The 14206-nt window shown below is 36.8% G+C and overlaps 1 protein-coding gene across 1 annotated transcript in view; it reads right to left on the reverse strand.

The window, feature by feature from the left end:
- The window catches only part of NSUN2 (NOP2/Sun RNA methyltransferase 2), a 28138-nt gene that overhangs the window by 12105 nt on the left and 1827 nt on the right, over positions 1 to 14206 (reverse strand). The window contains exons 4-9 of the mRNA XM_045565820.1: positions 9776 to 9881; positions 7268 to 7339; positions 6317 to 6401; positions 4611 to 4803; positions 2419 to 2493; positions 1197 to 1327 (exon numbers count right to left, since the gene is read on the reverse strand). Coding sequence (XP_045421776.1) covers positions 1197 to 1327; positions 2419 to 2493; positions 4611 to 4803; positions 6317 to 6401; positions 7268 to 7339; positions 9776 to 9881 — 662 coding nt within the window. The remainder of the gene's footprint in view (positions 1 to 1196; positions 1328 to 2418; positions 2494 to 4610; positions 4804 to 6316; positions 6402 to 7267; positions 7340 to 9775; positions 9882 to 14206) is intronic.

Consider the following 14206-nt stretch of genomic DNA (forward strand, 5'->3'; position numbering starts at 1 on the left):
CCAGTATAAAGGTCCCTAAAGGCATGACTGATCAGAGGGCTGCAGCCCAGCCCAGCCCGGCCAGGCCACTGGTAAGAACCCAGCTGAAAGGACAGCAGGTGTGGACACTGCTCAGAAAGTGCACACACATTTCACTAGTAACATTGCAACTTACTTCACACACATGGGCACAGTGAATTCAGTAGTGTTCTACTCTGGAAACACGGTGTAAGTTTGAAATTTCTCATTATTTGCTTTAAGGAGGATATGATGGGAAAAGTTAAGATTTCAGCAAAACAAAAACAAATATTTTATATAAAAACATTAGAAAAACTGCTCTTTCAGAATATTTTACACTACATGTCTATAGTAGAAAATAGTGTGATAACACCTCACACCCATTAGGATGGCTACTAGCAACAACAAAAAACCCCCCAGAAAGTAAGACGTGTTGGTAAAGATGTACAGAAATTGGAACCCCTGTGCACTGTGGGCGGGAATGTAAAATGATGCAGCGACACAGAAAACAGTATGAGGGGGATCCTCAAAAAGCTAAAAACAGAATTATCGTATGATCCAGCAATTCCACTTTTAGGTATGTGTTCAAAAGAATTATAACTAGGGTCTCGAAGAGATATTTGTACACTATGTTCACAGCAGCACTATTCACAACAGCCAAAAGATGGAAGAAACCCACTGTCCATTGAACGATAAATGGATAAAAAATGTGGTTTACATGTACAATGGAATGTTATTTAGCCTTAAAAAGGAATAAAATTCTGACACACGCTACAACTTGGATGAACTTTGAGGACACAGTACTAAGTAAAATAAGCCAGCCACAGAAAGACAAACACTATGCGATTTCACTTAGATAAGGTACCTAGAGTAGTCAAAATCAGGGACCAAAAAAAGAACAGTGGTTACTGAGGGAGAGGAAGACATGGGGAGCTACTATTTATAGATCCAAGAGTTTCAGTTTTGCAAGATGAAGAGTTCTGGAGACAGATGTTGATGGACATGGTTGCACAACAATATGAATATACCTAACACTGCCAAACTGCAGACTTAAAAATGATTAAGATGGTAAACTTTATATTATATACCATATAAGCAAATGCCCAGGAAAAGGCCTATAGGAATACAAACCATTCCTTAGCAAAAAACATTTTTGAAAAGCATACACTTTTATTAAGAGATGCATCCAGTGTGCTTACCTTCACTTTTTTCCAGCAAAGACGCTATGACTGCTTCATCCTCAATGGGGTTCAGTGAACATGTGGAATACACCATTCTCCCACCTTCTGCCAGCTGTTCAGCACCTCGAGTTGCAATACGTAGCTGTAAGCTAAGGGTTGACGTTAGGTCACAGAAGACTGAACTAGTCCACAAAGCACACATATTAGAAGCACCTATCTATAAATTATGTCACTTATTTATCTCAATTTTTTATGACACTTATAATAAAAAAGCTTAAGATTCTAAGTGAAATTAGAGTAAACTTATATAAGGTGTTTGTGTTAATAAAAAAGCATCTATTTAAACAATTGTCTTTACAGTTCAGTTAACCTTTCCGAATATGTCACCAAGCAAAGCAGAAAGTTGATTACTAAATTCAACATACTAGATGAATTTCACTATTAAAAATTTCCATACTTGTAGAAATATGTGATTTTTCTATGAAAAATTTGTATTCCTTCATATATTCTAATCCTAACTTTTGCCTCTGCTTCATAAAAACAGGATTTTGCTGTTATAAAGAAGCCAAATCCCCTGCTGGAGCTATGTGTGGTGGATGTCGATCAGTACACTTTATATCACGCACGGTCCTGCTTGCAAGAACTTCCAACTTTTCATGTCAAATGAAAACAAGAATACAAAATTCTATTGACACAACAATCAAATCTATTTAAAACAAGTATTTTAAAAATCCCTATACACAGAAAAACACCACAATACACAAAACATTAATAGAAGTTATCACAATTTTGAGATTTTCTTTTCATTTAAGAATTTTCCAAATTTTCTTACAAAGTTTTCCCCATCATAAAAAAAGCCAATCAAAAAATATTTCTAAGAAGAAATCAAAATGTTAAGCAAAATAAGAACACAAAAGGACAAGAATGGAAAGGAAAAAGATTAATAAGACATTAAGAGGAGTTATTTCATGAAAAAACATGTGAAATGTTGTAAGAAATTTTCATAAAAAGTATTTTTAATAAATGTGTATCTGAAATGAATACAATTTGCAGTTACTACTCTTGAAAAGTTTTAAAAACAACTTCCGATATATAAGCAAACCCTTGAAGGTGGCCATTTACTATCGTTGTCTGATGTTCAGAGCCTTAGAAGATCTGGATGCTCAGTGACATAATCTAACAATAAATCTTTACTAATCTACTTGTCATGCAGTGTTACCAGTCACAAAGTTTGACTTACCCATGTAGCTGCAAGCTATTTAAGGTGGTCCACTTCTTCCAGACATCAATGTTTTTTCTCATAGTGCCATCTCCACTAGAAAGTAAGTATTCAAGAACTTAAAATTCTATACAGGTAGACAATTCAATTTTAATAGATGTGTCATATTCAAGCTAAATTACAAAATAGGTATTATTATAAATAACAATTAGAAAACAATCTAAATTTTCACAAACCACAATCAACTTTCTAGTTTAGGAACAATCTAACACCTTATATTTTTTAACTATATTTCAATTTTCAGTCAAAAAGAAAACAATGAACAGGAAACCTCATTCAACACCTAAAGAGATATTAATCTGCTTCCTCTTGGGAAAAATACTTACAAAACTTATTTGCAGACCTAGAGCAAAGAATCTCATCAACAAAGACATTTTAATCAAAACTATGTGAATAATGATAAATTTATACTCAAAGAATTTTCCACAGCAAATTCAATTAAGCTAATTTAATTTCTTTACTAAAGTTTTCCTATAATTAAACATTTCTGACGTTCTACTTTTATTTAATGAAAGTTATTCTCATGTTTTTATTAATGGAAACTATTTCCTTATACATTTTATAATAAAGATTAAATTTGTTAATCTTCTGTCCTTGTCTAATGCTATCTGCCCAGTTTTTCCAGGGGTAATGCCTGTCTTTCTCTGTGAAGTTTAATTTTCTTTGGTGGTCATACTCACATGTGCTTAAGGTACAAGGTCAGCAGGATGGAAATGTCCTATGAGACATGATGCCTGCTTTTAAATGATGTCCCTGGCTGTATGCCAGAGGCTTATATGGTGGGAAACTGCACCATAATTTGAGAAATTTTCTCAGCTTGCAACCAACTGCTCACGAGGTCATTCCATTCTCAGGCGTAAGAAATGAGTTATCCTTCTGATCACAGGAAACCAGGAGTGGGAAAATATTGGTCCTTAGGGAAAATCAGAAAATTGCAACCTAGAGCCTGGGCACAAGAAAGATCCCATCTCTACAAAAAATAGAAAAATTAGCTGGGAGCGGTGGCTGGAGTCTGTAGTCCCAGCAATTTGGGAGGCTGAGGCAAGGAGGATCACTGGAGCCCAGGAGTCTGAGGTTGCAGCAAGCAATGATGACGCCACTGCATACTAGCCCTGGTCCTAGGCAATAGACAGAGACCCTATCTCAAAAAAAAAAAAAAAAAAAAAAAAAAAAAAAAAGAAGAAGAAAAAGAAAGAAAATTGCAACCTAGGGGGAAAAAAGAACTTAGTTTCCAGGCCTATTTTAAATTTTACCTTAAAGAGGAATTTTTCGGGTATTTTAAACAAAGGCATATTCAGTGCGACCGGCTAAAATTTTCAACCTGAGTCTGCCACAAGCAGTAAATCTACCTGCCACTTATTTAAAAAAAATGGAATTCTTCCATAATGAAGTATCATATTTAAACCTTGCATTCATTGCTAACAAGTTTTGGGGAAGTTTTTGAACTCTGGTCTCAACAAATTTACACTGTTCAAAAGGTATTAACACCTGAGATCATCATCGTCCATGCACCACCTCTGCAAACTGAACAGATGCCTTTAGCTACGTTTTTTTTCTTTTCTCTTTGGAAAATCTGTTAATCAGTTATACCATGGAATTCTTTCATATATAAACTCTAAATATCTAAAACTTACATGTAAAATTTGAAGAAAAGTATAAAAATACAGGTAAACTAAGTTTCTCAAAGGTCTGAACTCTTGAATTTTGTTCATTGTACTATAAACAATGTGAACCCCAATGTGTTTATGTTTATACTATGACAAAGTTTTTTACATACTGGACTTATTAGAAAAACAAATAGAAATTCTTGGGATGCACAAATTGTTCCAACCAATAATATCCTGAAATACACCACAATGAGAGTTTATGATTTTATCTTCCTCTTAGGTATTTTCTTTTAGCTTTTTCAAGACTATAAAAACCATCCATTTTTTAATCTCTTTGTTCTGTACTCAATGTCTGATCTGTTTCTTACTAAAACTTTTGAGTGTGCATCCTGTGGTTTAGGCTTCAGTACCTTTCTCCACACCTGTGGCCACAAGACTCATATGCACAATTGCATGCGTTTTCATAGGCAGCTTCATTTTAGTCTATGTTTGATTTGATTTCCTTAATGGATTTTGGGCTTTCTGAACCCTTAAAAATATAAATACCTGCAAGGGACATCACATAAAATTCGATCATAGAAGAGAATCTCTTTCCTTCCGTCCACATCTATCAGGAGTCTGGGTATACTGGATGCGTCATGGTTTACTACCATGATGCAGGGACTGCTTAACCGTTTGGCTTGATGAACGAGCAGATAACAGCGCTTGTTGTCCACATCATTAGCGATAACAAATCCCTCTGGGAACATAAAATCGTACCGTCAGGTGAAATGCAGCATAAGTGGAGTCATTTCCTGAAATATAACCTCTAAGTCAGCGGGGTGACAAACAGAAATCCTCCAAAGTTAAGACCCAAGGTCAAGATTTTCTAGAAATACATTAAGTAGTTCAAAAAAAGGAACTAGGTAGCTCTGCATAGATTTTATGGACACTTAAACTTCAAAACCTCAAAATTCATTTGTTCAACAATTATTCATATTGTGCCCAAAATGTCTTCTATTATTAGTAACTATTCATTACAAAGGAGGGTAAGGAGAGAAAGGCATAGAAAACAGAATCATCTGACAAGTGTTTTAAAATACTGAGCATGGGCTGGGGCTTCAATCTGTGAATCAGACTCCTGGGGTGGGGTTTCAGCACCTGAAAGTATAAGCTGTCCCTGGGACTCTCCCCAGGCTAAGAACTGCTGCTGGCAAGTTCACTGGGTACTATTTCTGTTCTTCTGGTTCCTCTCACATGCCCAGCAAAAAGGCAAACATGCCTACAACATTTATGATCAAAGTCACGCTTCAAAACAACATGAAATGCAAAGCACCAATAATATAAAGAGGAGAATTTACTCCTGCTGGGATATCAAGGCTCTTTACCACCAATCTAGAGAAAATAATTAAAAACAGGGAAGAATAACGAAGACTTTCTAGCAAAGGCATTATCTTTGAATGATGTAAAAAGGAAGACTTTAAAAAACACAGCTAACAACTATGTCCATTAAAACAGAACTAGGGCAGGCAGCTTGAACAAAGAAAGTAGGATGAAATTAAAAGCTGACTCTAAAACACCATAGAGAGTATTTGTATCTGCTTCTTAAAAGAATCCCTATGGCTGGATGCAGTGGCTCACGCTGGTAGTCCCAGCTTGAGGATCACTTAAGGACAGGAATTCAAGAATCCCTATAAAGAGACATGGGTGATACTAAAATAACAGCTGCCACTTTCTGAGCACTTTTCTCTCTTACATCCCTGCAAGCTAAGCACTGATATCCCATTCCTTACGTGATGTCTTATACCATCACATAACTTGCCTATTAAATGGTGGCAGGATTTCAACCCAGGAACTCTGACAGCACCTTTTAGAAACTATGCTCTACTGCTTCTCACATAAGGCAGTAAGTAATCCAAAAAAGAAAAAAGGGTAGGGGAAAGGGGTGAACTCTTACTACTAAAAATTCAAGCTGCAAAGTCTATCTTCTATAAGTATGCTTGATAAAGAAACACTATTTGCTTTTATAGAAAATATAATTATAAAATATAGCTTCTCCACCCCTGCAAGTACGAATGTGTTGGTCTGAGAACTACTGATGATGGTGTACAAAAACGTCCAGTTAGTTCTACCAGTGGCAGACAGAAAAGCTATCTGCTTGTCATACGGGACTTCAGGGCCCAATTAGCAGGCAATGTTAGGATCTTTTCCTTGTCTACAACCAACCAAAGTAGTAATATTCCTACCCATCTAAAAACAAGTCCAATGCATACCTGGAAAAGGGACGTTCATGTCGGCATGTAGCATTTCAATTAATTGTGTAGTCTTTGAGCCAGGTGCTGCACACATATCTAGGATCTATTCATAAAGCAAGAAAATGTTTAACTTTTTTTTAAATCAAATATTCTACATTTAATTTAAAAATTTTATGAGTCAGTCTAATCTTTTGATTTCTAGTCTAAGACCTAAATACATTTCTTTATAGAATACATCTATACTGTATGACATGTTTTACTTCTAAGGATTCCATAATATAACGCCCCCAAAATCACAGAATGATAAAGGTACAGTCTCCAAAGAAGATGGGAACAGAATAGCACTAGAAACCACTGAAAACAATAAACTTAGAGATGAATAAGAATTGTTATAATGCTATGGGACAGAGCTACCTGGGCCAAAACCTCAGCCCCTTCTTGGCTCTGAAACCTTGGGCCAGTTACTTCACTTCTCTTTGCTTCCTTTTCCTCATCTGGAAAAATGGAGACAGTGACAGTACCTACCCTAAGAGGGTTATGCAGATGACAAAATGAATTAATTCACGTAAAGAACACAGAACAATACTTGGAATACAATAAGCTCTCAACAGATGTTCACTATGATTGTCAAGCTAATTTAGCCAATCAAAATCACTGAAGATAATCTGCATAGTAAATAAATAAATAGACTTTAAGAAGGGACAAAATATTGTAGACAATGGAAGTATGATGGAAAAAAAAAAGGGACAAAATAGTTATCTAAACTGTAAAAATTAAGTAGGACAAAAATGCAAAAAAGAACCTAAAACATAAATCATTCTTCATCCAAAGTGAAAAGGAAAAAAGGATTAACTATATCAAGAAAAAATGGTTTCAACAAAAACTGATTAACAAACTATCCACTCCCATGTTTCTTTTTCTTATGGACTCTGCTTGATATACCCCATGTTTCCAGTTAAAGTTTCCTACCTTGTGATGAGGCTGGACATTGAGCAGCAGTGGTGGGATCATGCTAACTGCTTCTTGACGGCTGATATTTCCCTTGGGGAAAAAAATTAACAATAAAAAAAATAGAAAATTTTAATATTGGGCATTGTTTCAAATGCAACAGAAAAAGACCAGATAATCTTACACGGAACGAGAGAATTCCTACTATATTAAATGAGGATAGATTTTGTACTAATGGATAAAGCAATCTAAAGGCCAATCAAGCATAACCAATAATATCAAAACTTACTGCAGGTACTGAGTTTTATAAAAGAAAAGGGATTTTACACTTGCATAGTCGCAAGTCCCAATCGTTAAGAGCACAGAAGCTGGATGAGCACCTCTCCAAGGCAGACTGCTGTTTAAACACCTTTAGCAACAGGGAGCATCAGCTTAGCACAGGACAGAAAGTTACTGCCAGGTGGTTTTTCCCTCTTGACTAAAATTCTAGCACCTATTTCTTAGTCATCCTCTGTTTTCAGAAACAGCCCACATCTACTTTCTATTCCTCATAACTGCCTTTTCAAAGAGACAAAGACATCAACCAATGCTCCCATCTTTCCTTCTTCAGATCATCATTGCCTAGAATTCCTCACCAATCAACATCCTCTACATCTTCTCTAGCAGGCCAGGACATCTGTTAAAACGTACAACTGTTCAGAGGTAGACAAAATTCTCCTGATCTGTCCCAGCACTTGCCAGGATCACAGCTCTATTCTAACAGCCTCACAGCCTGAGGCTTCTGCTCCATTAGGATCCTAAAACCCTGGCCTTTTGTACTTGAGCAGCCATGACTCACCTTAAACTTAGGCATCTAACAGTCAGACTTTTACATTTATAACTGCTAATTTTCACTTCATGAGTCTCTGGCCAGCAACGAGTCTACAGTGACTACTTGAATCTTGAGTCACTCACTAGGCACACTGACTCCCAGCTTTTGGGTTATAATGTGATTCTGATATACTTGCCTTCAGTTTCCATGCAAGTTTCCAATTAAAGCATTAAGCAGGATGGGGAAGTCAGGCCCTAGACATTCCAGCAATTAGTCACCTGATTATGAACACTCTCCGAAGAGGTTTTGCGGCCAGCTTTGAACAACCCAGAGGGTGTCACCATTAATCTTGAAAGCTCTCATCATGCTGACTCCTGATCAAAAACCTAGACTGGTTTCCTACAACAACTGCTATCCACACTAAACTCCCGTCACTTCCACCCTTCCAAGGTGCCAAAACCTGGCTCTTCAAACCAATCCCCCACTGTGTATCACACCATCCCTCATAAACCCTCTCCTCTATTCAAAGTGCAAACCTGAACTGTTCTCTAACAGTTTGTTTATCCTTACTTGACCTTCCATCTAGACTAAAAGCTGAGCAAGAGAATCTCTTCCTGTGCTGGCCAAAGTACAGAGTATGTGGCAGCGCTTAGTTCTTGGTTCTTACTACTGTTCAGGAAGGAAAGGCTAGGCAAACGAAGCCCAGTTTAAAAGGCTACCGAAATGCACAGAAAGCCACAGCGGTAAGAAACAGCTGTAGGTTGAGAAGAGATTAGAGTCGAGATTAGCATTGAGGTGAAGGACTTCCAAATTAGTTAAAAGCTTCAGTGAAAAAACATGGGAAGCACAGTATTTCTGTAAGTTCAGAGTGAAAAGAAGAAAAACCATAAACTAGTGACACATAGAGGTTTACTTGCCTAGAAAGTATGAAAGTAGGAAACCTCTGATTTTAAATGTGAGATTAAGAACTCCAAAGAAAAAGCTTACAATATGCAAACTCCATGGGCATTCATTTAAATATTCATTACATGAGCAAACAGCTATTTTGTTAGGGATGGTTTGATGTTAAAGGTAAGAAGTTCAGCACCTGAACTGCACTGAAGAAATGTGGGGTGGCAAAGAAACCCAGACAGTGACAACAGATGCCGCATGAGAATCAAAGTTGTGCCTGGGTGTTCTGTTTTTTTGTCAAAGTACAGGTGCAATGCGTGGCAAGAAAAAACAGAGATGATAAAAAGTAAAATCACAAGTCTCACTTTTAATAAAATATATTAAAAACAAACAAACAAAAATCCTATGCCCCACCAACATGGCCTTAAAAACATAAATACTTTATCTGCAGGGCAGGCACCTGGGAGGTGCACCTGAGGAGGAAATGAAAGTGGACTAAGTAGCTGTCCTGAACGATGTCCTGCCAACGAAGCGCAGTGCTCACCCCAATTCTACAGCCACCCAAATCCATCAGTAAGAGGAAACAATAGATCAAACAGACAACTGTGACTGATACCCCTAATAAATTGCATGACTAGACAAGCCAAACAAGATAGTGGATACGTAACACAAATGATCAGAAATTAAAGGTGGTGCGCACAATCGTCTCTTCTGTGTGTTTTGTCTACCCATCACTTCCAGTGACAAGTATGATAAAAAGACAACCACAATGCATCTGTGCCTGAAGAGCTTTAAGGAAACCAACAAACCCAAAGAAATCTACTTACAGATTCAGTTTCGCTAACTAGAAACTGATGAAACTTTTCCAACTGTGGAGATTTTCTTAAGATTTTTCGACTTAAATTTGTGTGCCAGGCAAGTTCTTCAGGATACCTGACCAATAAGAAAGTAAAACATGTATGGATTATATGTAAAGTGGTCTCTTGACAATTTCTTGCTTATACAGGTCATATACCAAATAAGACATTCAAATTGATTCTCCTCGCTCATATTCACAATCCTCAAGTACAGTCAGCAACACTCAGTGATGTCCTTGGGGGAAAAGGAGCTTGGTTCTAACTGCACTGGGCCCAGTCAGAGGCAAGAGAGCCACAGTGATTATAAGAGACACATGCACATGATACTACTGTAGAATTATAATGATGAAATGTTCACGATCAGACGAAAAAGCAGAGACTCCTCTGCTCTTCACTATAGTACATTAACAATGGTATAGAGGTCATCACAAAAAAAAAGATGTAAAATCATGAGTCACTTAAATGTTAAAGAAATACAGGTTGCACAGAATCAACATGATGCAGGAGGACAGTTGTCAGGGTGCTTGACAAACATTTGATTAGTTTTTAAAAAAACATACTTTTCACTATTACTAAAAACAAACCAGTTCAATAATGTACTAAAAGGTTTTATATACCAAAACAAACAAACAAACAAACAAACAAACAAAAAAACCACCTTGGGAAACATTAATACATTAATTTGAGCCCTTAGGTTAATTGTTACCTACATATACCTAAGAATGAAGTATCTCCCTGCCACTTCTGCGAATATATTAATATCTGAACTTTCTATAAATGACAATGTCCTTGATTGGGAAGGATGTGTTTTCAAACTTGACTTATCCACTAACCTGCACCTGCACAAGTGAATACGATGATGTGACACACAGCACTATGCTCAATTAACCCAATGACAAGCTAAGCATATCCTGCAGCAATCCTACTGCAGTTTTAGCACTAAGTCTGAGGTATAAAAATAAGCTCAATTTAACGAAGCAAGGTTACAATGTTTCCATGGATCAAATTGTAGCTGGAGTGGGATAGATGAAAATTAAACTGGAATGTTTGGGAAATACAAATACATTTGACTGCTTTAAAACTTTGATTACTTGACAGAAACAAACTCAGGCCTTAAGAACTGAAGACACTGCTCAAGAGTCATAATATTATAAGATACATTTGAAAAGTATTTTCTACCAAATAATGAAGATTAAACTGGCTGAATCTGTTCATGGTCACTCTTTAAATGTCCCAGTGCTTTGATTCTATTTCCTACTCCTGGTTCTGTCTTCAGTGTTTAACTTGTTTGAAAAATATAAAGCCAAAAGAAAATCATGTAAAAACGAATTTAGTTTTAAATACCCTTTTGGCCTCACTAGGGCCAAACAGTAGGATGTACTCAAATCTGGCTTTCCCCGTATTGAGCAAAATCTGCTGTGCCACTGCAACCTCTATTTGTGTAATTTCTGGCAATCCTGAACTTCTCTGTGATCAATGACAGTAGGATTTCACATAAGTTACCACCTTATCATATCACCAAAAACATTATCAATATAAACATGCCATATAGAGTTATCATAAACAGCTGAATTTTCATAAGCAGTCTATATATAACAAATATCTCCATATGTGCCTTACAGAATTAATTTCTAATAGTTAAAATGTAAATTTACTACTATGGGATTAAAATCCTACTGTATTTATAATTGTGAAAAATGTTAATCTTATGAATAAACATTTAATAATTTTCAAATAGTTAACTACAGAGACTAACAGTTAAAATAAATAAAAAGTATGTTTCTTATATAGCTTTAGGAACAGCTTCATCTTTTTTGAGCCAATAAATGTTTAGTAAAATCTCTGTAGATTTTAACAACAAATAAAACAATCTTGAAGAATTGTATTTAATTTTTTGGTATTTAATTCAAATTTACCTCATGAGTCTTAAGAAAAAGTCCTATGTAGAGTTTCTTGATGATAAATTAAAAGCACCATTGTCACCTTTGTGTATTAAAAATTCTCAAGGGAATAAAAACTTTGTAAACATATACAAGATCTATGACAAATCATCTACCCAGACATTAAAAAACACATGAACAGAGTATCAATAAGGTGTGTTCTGACCAACTGATTTGTCAAATCAATAAAAGGGCTTTAGGATAATAGCTTACTATTCAGAGTCGATAGAAAGTAAGAAAAAATTACATCTGCCCAAGCTATAGTCCTACACTGTAACATTCCTTTTAAAAAACGCAGTTCCAAAACACACTTTCCCAAATTATGTCCTACTATACACAAAAGCATTAGGAAGAATGTTACATGATCTATTTCTGTATTTTGAACAATACAGAAAACCACTAGAAGTCTTGGAAAGTTTCTGCTTTACTTGCTTGCTGAAAGATTTATGAGTATCCCACAACTGACAAGTGAATGTGAATGAATAAATGTTTATAGAACAAAGCTGTCAAGAAACTGTCATCGATAATGGTAAAAGCCAAGTATCAGGAACCCAAATCATACGTTTTTGTTCATTCCTTTCAGCTGTGTGTTCGGAAAATTAAAGCAAAAAATAGCATTAGAGTTGCTGGCTGCTGGCAGAAAATGATTCACTTTCATTCTTCAACTCAGACAACCTGCACGGCCTTTCTAAGAGGTTTAGGACTTTCACCTCCTCATGTACCCATACATAATGTTCAACAAACAAGATGGAAAAAGCAGCTGTTAAATGTTAAAAAGGGCTAACCAAATAAAAGTTTAACTGCAGTTTGCAGAACAACAAAATAGCAAGACTCATTAGCAACCCATGGTTTCTCATAGTTTGTTGGAACGTGCAGAAGAAAATGATCTCAATGACAGGGCTTCAGAGGGCACCTCTGCCCTACGGATGTGTGCTAAAATGCTCCTATTGGCTGAGACCAGAGGAAAAAGACATCTCATTTTGAAAGTCTTTCTTACCCCATCACTGCACAGACACAAGGTTTTAGGAAAAAATGTTTTCAGGGGATTGTGTAAAGCAGCAAATAAATGCTAAACTACAAAACAGAAGTTACCCAAGGACAACTATAACCCTGTTTTTGGCAACGCCAGACGGCCTCTACTCTAAGCAGTGCACAAGCATCAGTACAATCAACAAAATCTTCAAAGTCTATAACCTAGTTATTACTATTCAGAAGAAAAGCTTGATCCTGTGAAGGTCACTTCACCTCAGCAATGCCATAACCAAAGGCTGAACATCTTCCTCTCCCACTGACCTCACTACCACAGACACACAATTAGTAACCACGACAGCAACCCAGCAACTGAATTACTTTCCTGTACGGTACCCTTCAAGCTTTCAAAATCTGACTAAAATATGCCATAAAAAAATCCGTCATTGAAGTTTTTGGAATAGAATTGCAAATTTATCCCAGAAACAAATTAATTTGGTACATTTGGTTTTGATCTTCGCTGGGTATCAATTTAGTGCTTGGCCAGTCAGCACTTATTCAAAATATGTGTGCTGTACATGCGCATGTCTGTGATATGGACACTGAAAGTCCAAAAGGCCAATGAAAAAAAAGCAAGCAAATCTGTAATCCATGATTAATGAAAACCTGACCTTAGTTTGTAATCACTAAAGGGTATCTAAAAACGTAAGACAACAAGCTAGGTGTCATGGCTCACACCTGTAATGGAGGCCGAGGCGGGAGGATAACTTGAGGCCAGGAGCTTGAGACCAGCCTAAGCAAGAGTGTGACCCCGTCTCTACTAAAAATAGAAAAATTAGCTGGGCATGGTGGCCAGCGCCTGTAGTCCCAGCTGCTCAGGAGGGCTTCAGCCCAGTAGTTTGAGGTTGCAGTGAGCTACAATGATGCCACTGTACTCTACCCAGGGCACAGAGTGAGACTCTGTCTCAAAACAACAAAAGCAAAAACAAAACAAAAAGGTAAGACAACAAACGCCAAGCACTTGAATGGCCAAAACCTCAAGAGTTAATGTAAAATACTTAATTTTTCTTTTTATAAAAGTTACTTAAAACATTTCTTTTTTACTCTGAAAACTCAATACTTCAATGTTAGTAATTTGAAATATGAAATCGTAACAATTTTTGTTTTAACAACTTCTACAAGTATAAATTAACCCAGGGCTTGGCACCTCCAGAGTACTCCAGTTACTTTACAAGACACCTACGCTGCCAGCACAAGGGATCACCTTCACATAACTGAGATGTGAACTGGGCCAGGAGGAACAGGTAGCCCAGAGGACACTTCTGGGACAGGTAAAGAAAGGGCAGCACTGAGAGCAGTAATGTGCCTGGGTGCTAAGGTGGTGGGAGACTGCATGGACCAGCCCAGTCTGCACTGAGACTACCAGGGACTACCTGACAGCAGACTGTGGCAACCTTTCCTCAGGTTAAGTCTGTCCTTTTTCTGAAGGTAG

Source organism: Lemur catta, chromosome 12, assembly GCF_020740605.2.
Source record: "Lemur catta isolate mLemCat1 chromosome 12, mLemCat1.pri, whole genome shotgun sequence".
NCBI lineage: Eukaryota > Metazoa > Chordata > Mammalia > Primates > Lemuridae > Lemur > Lemur catta.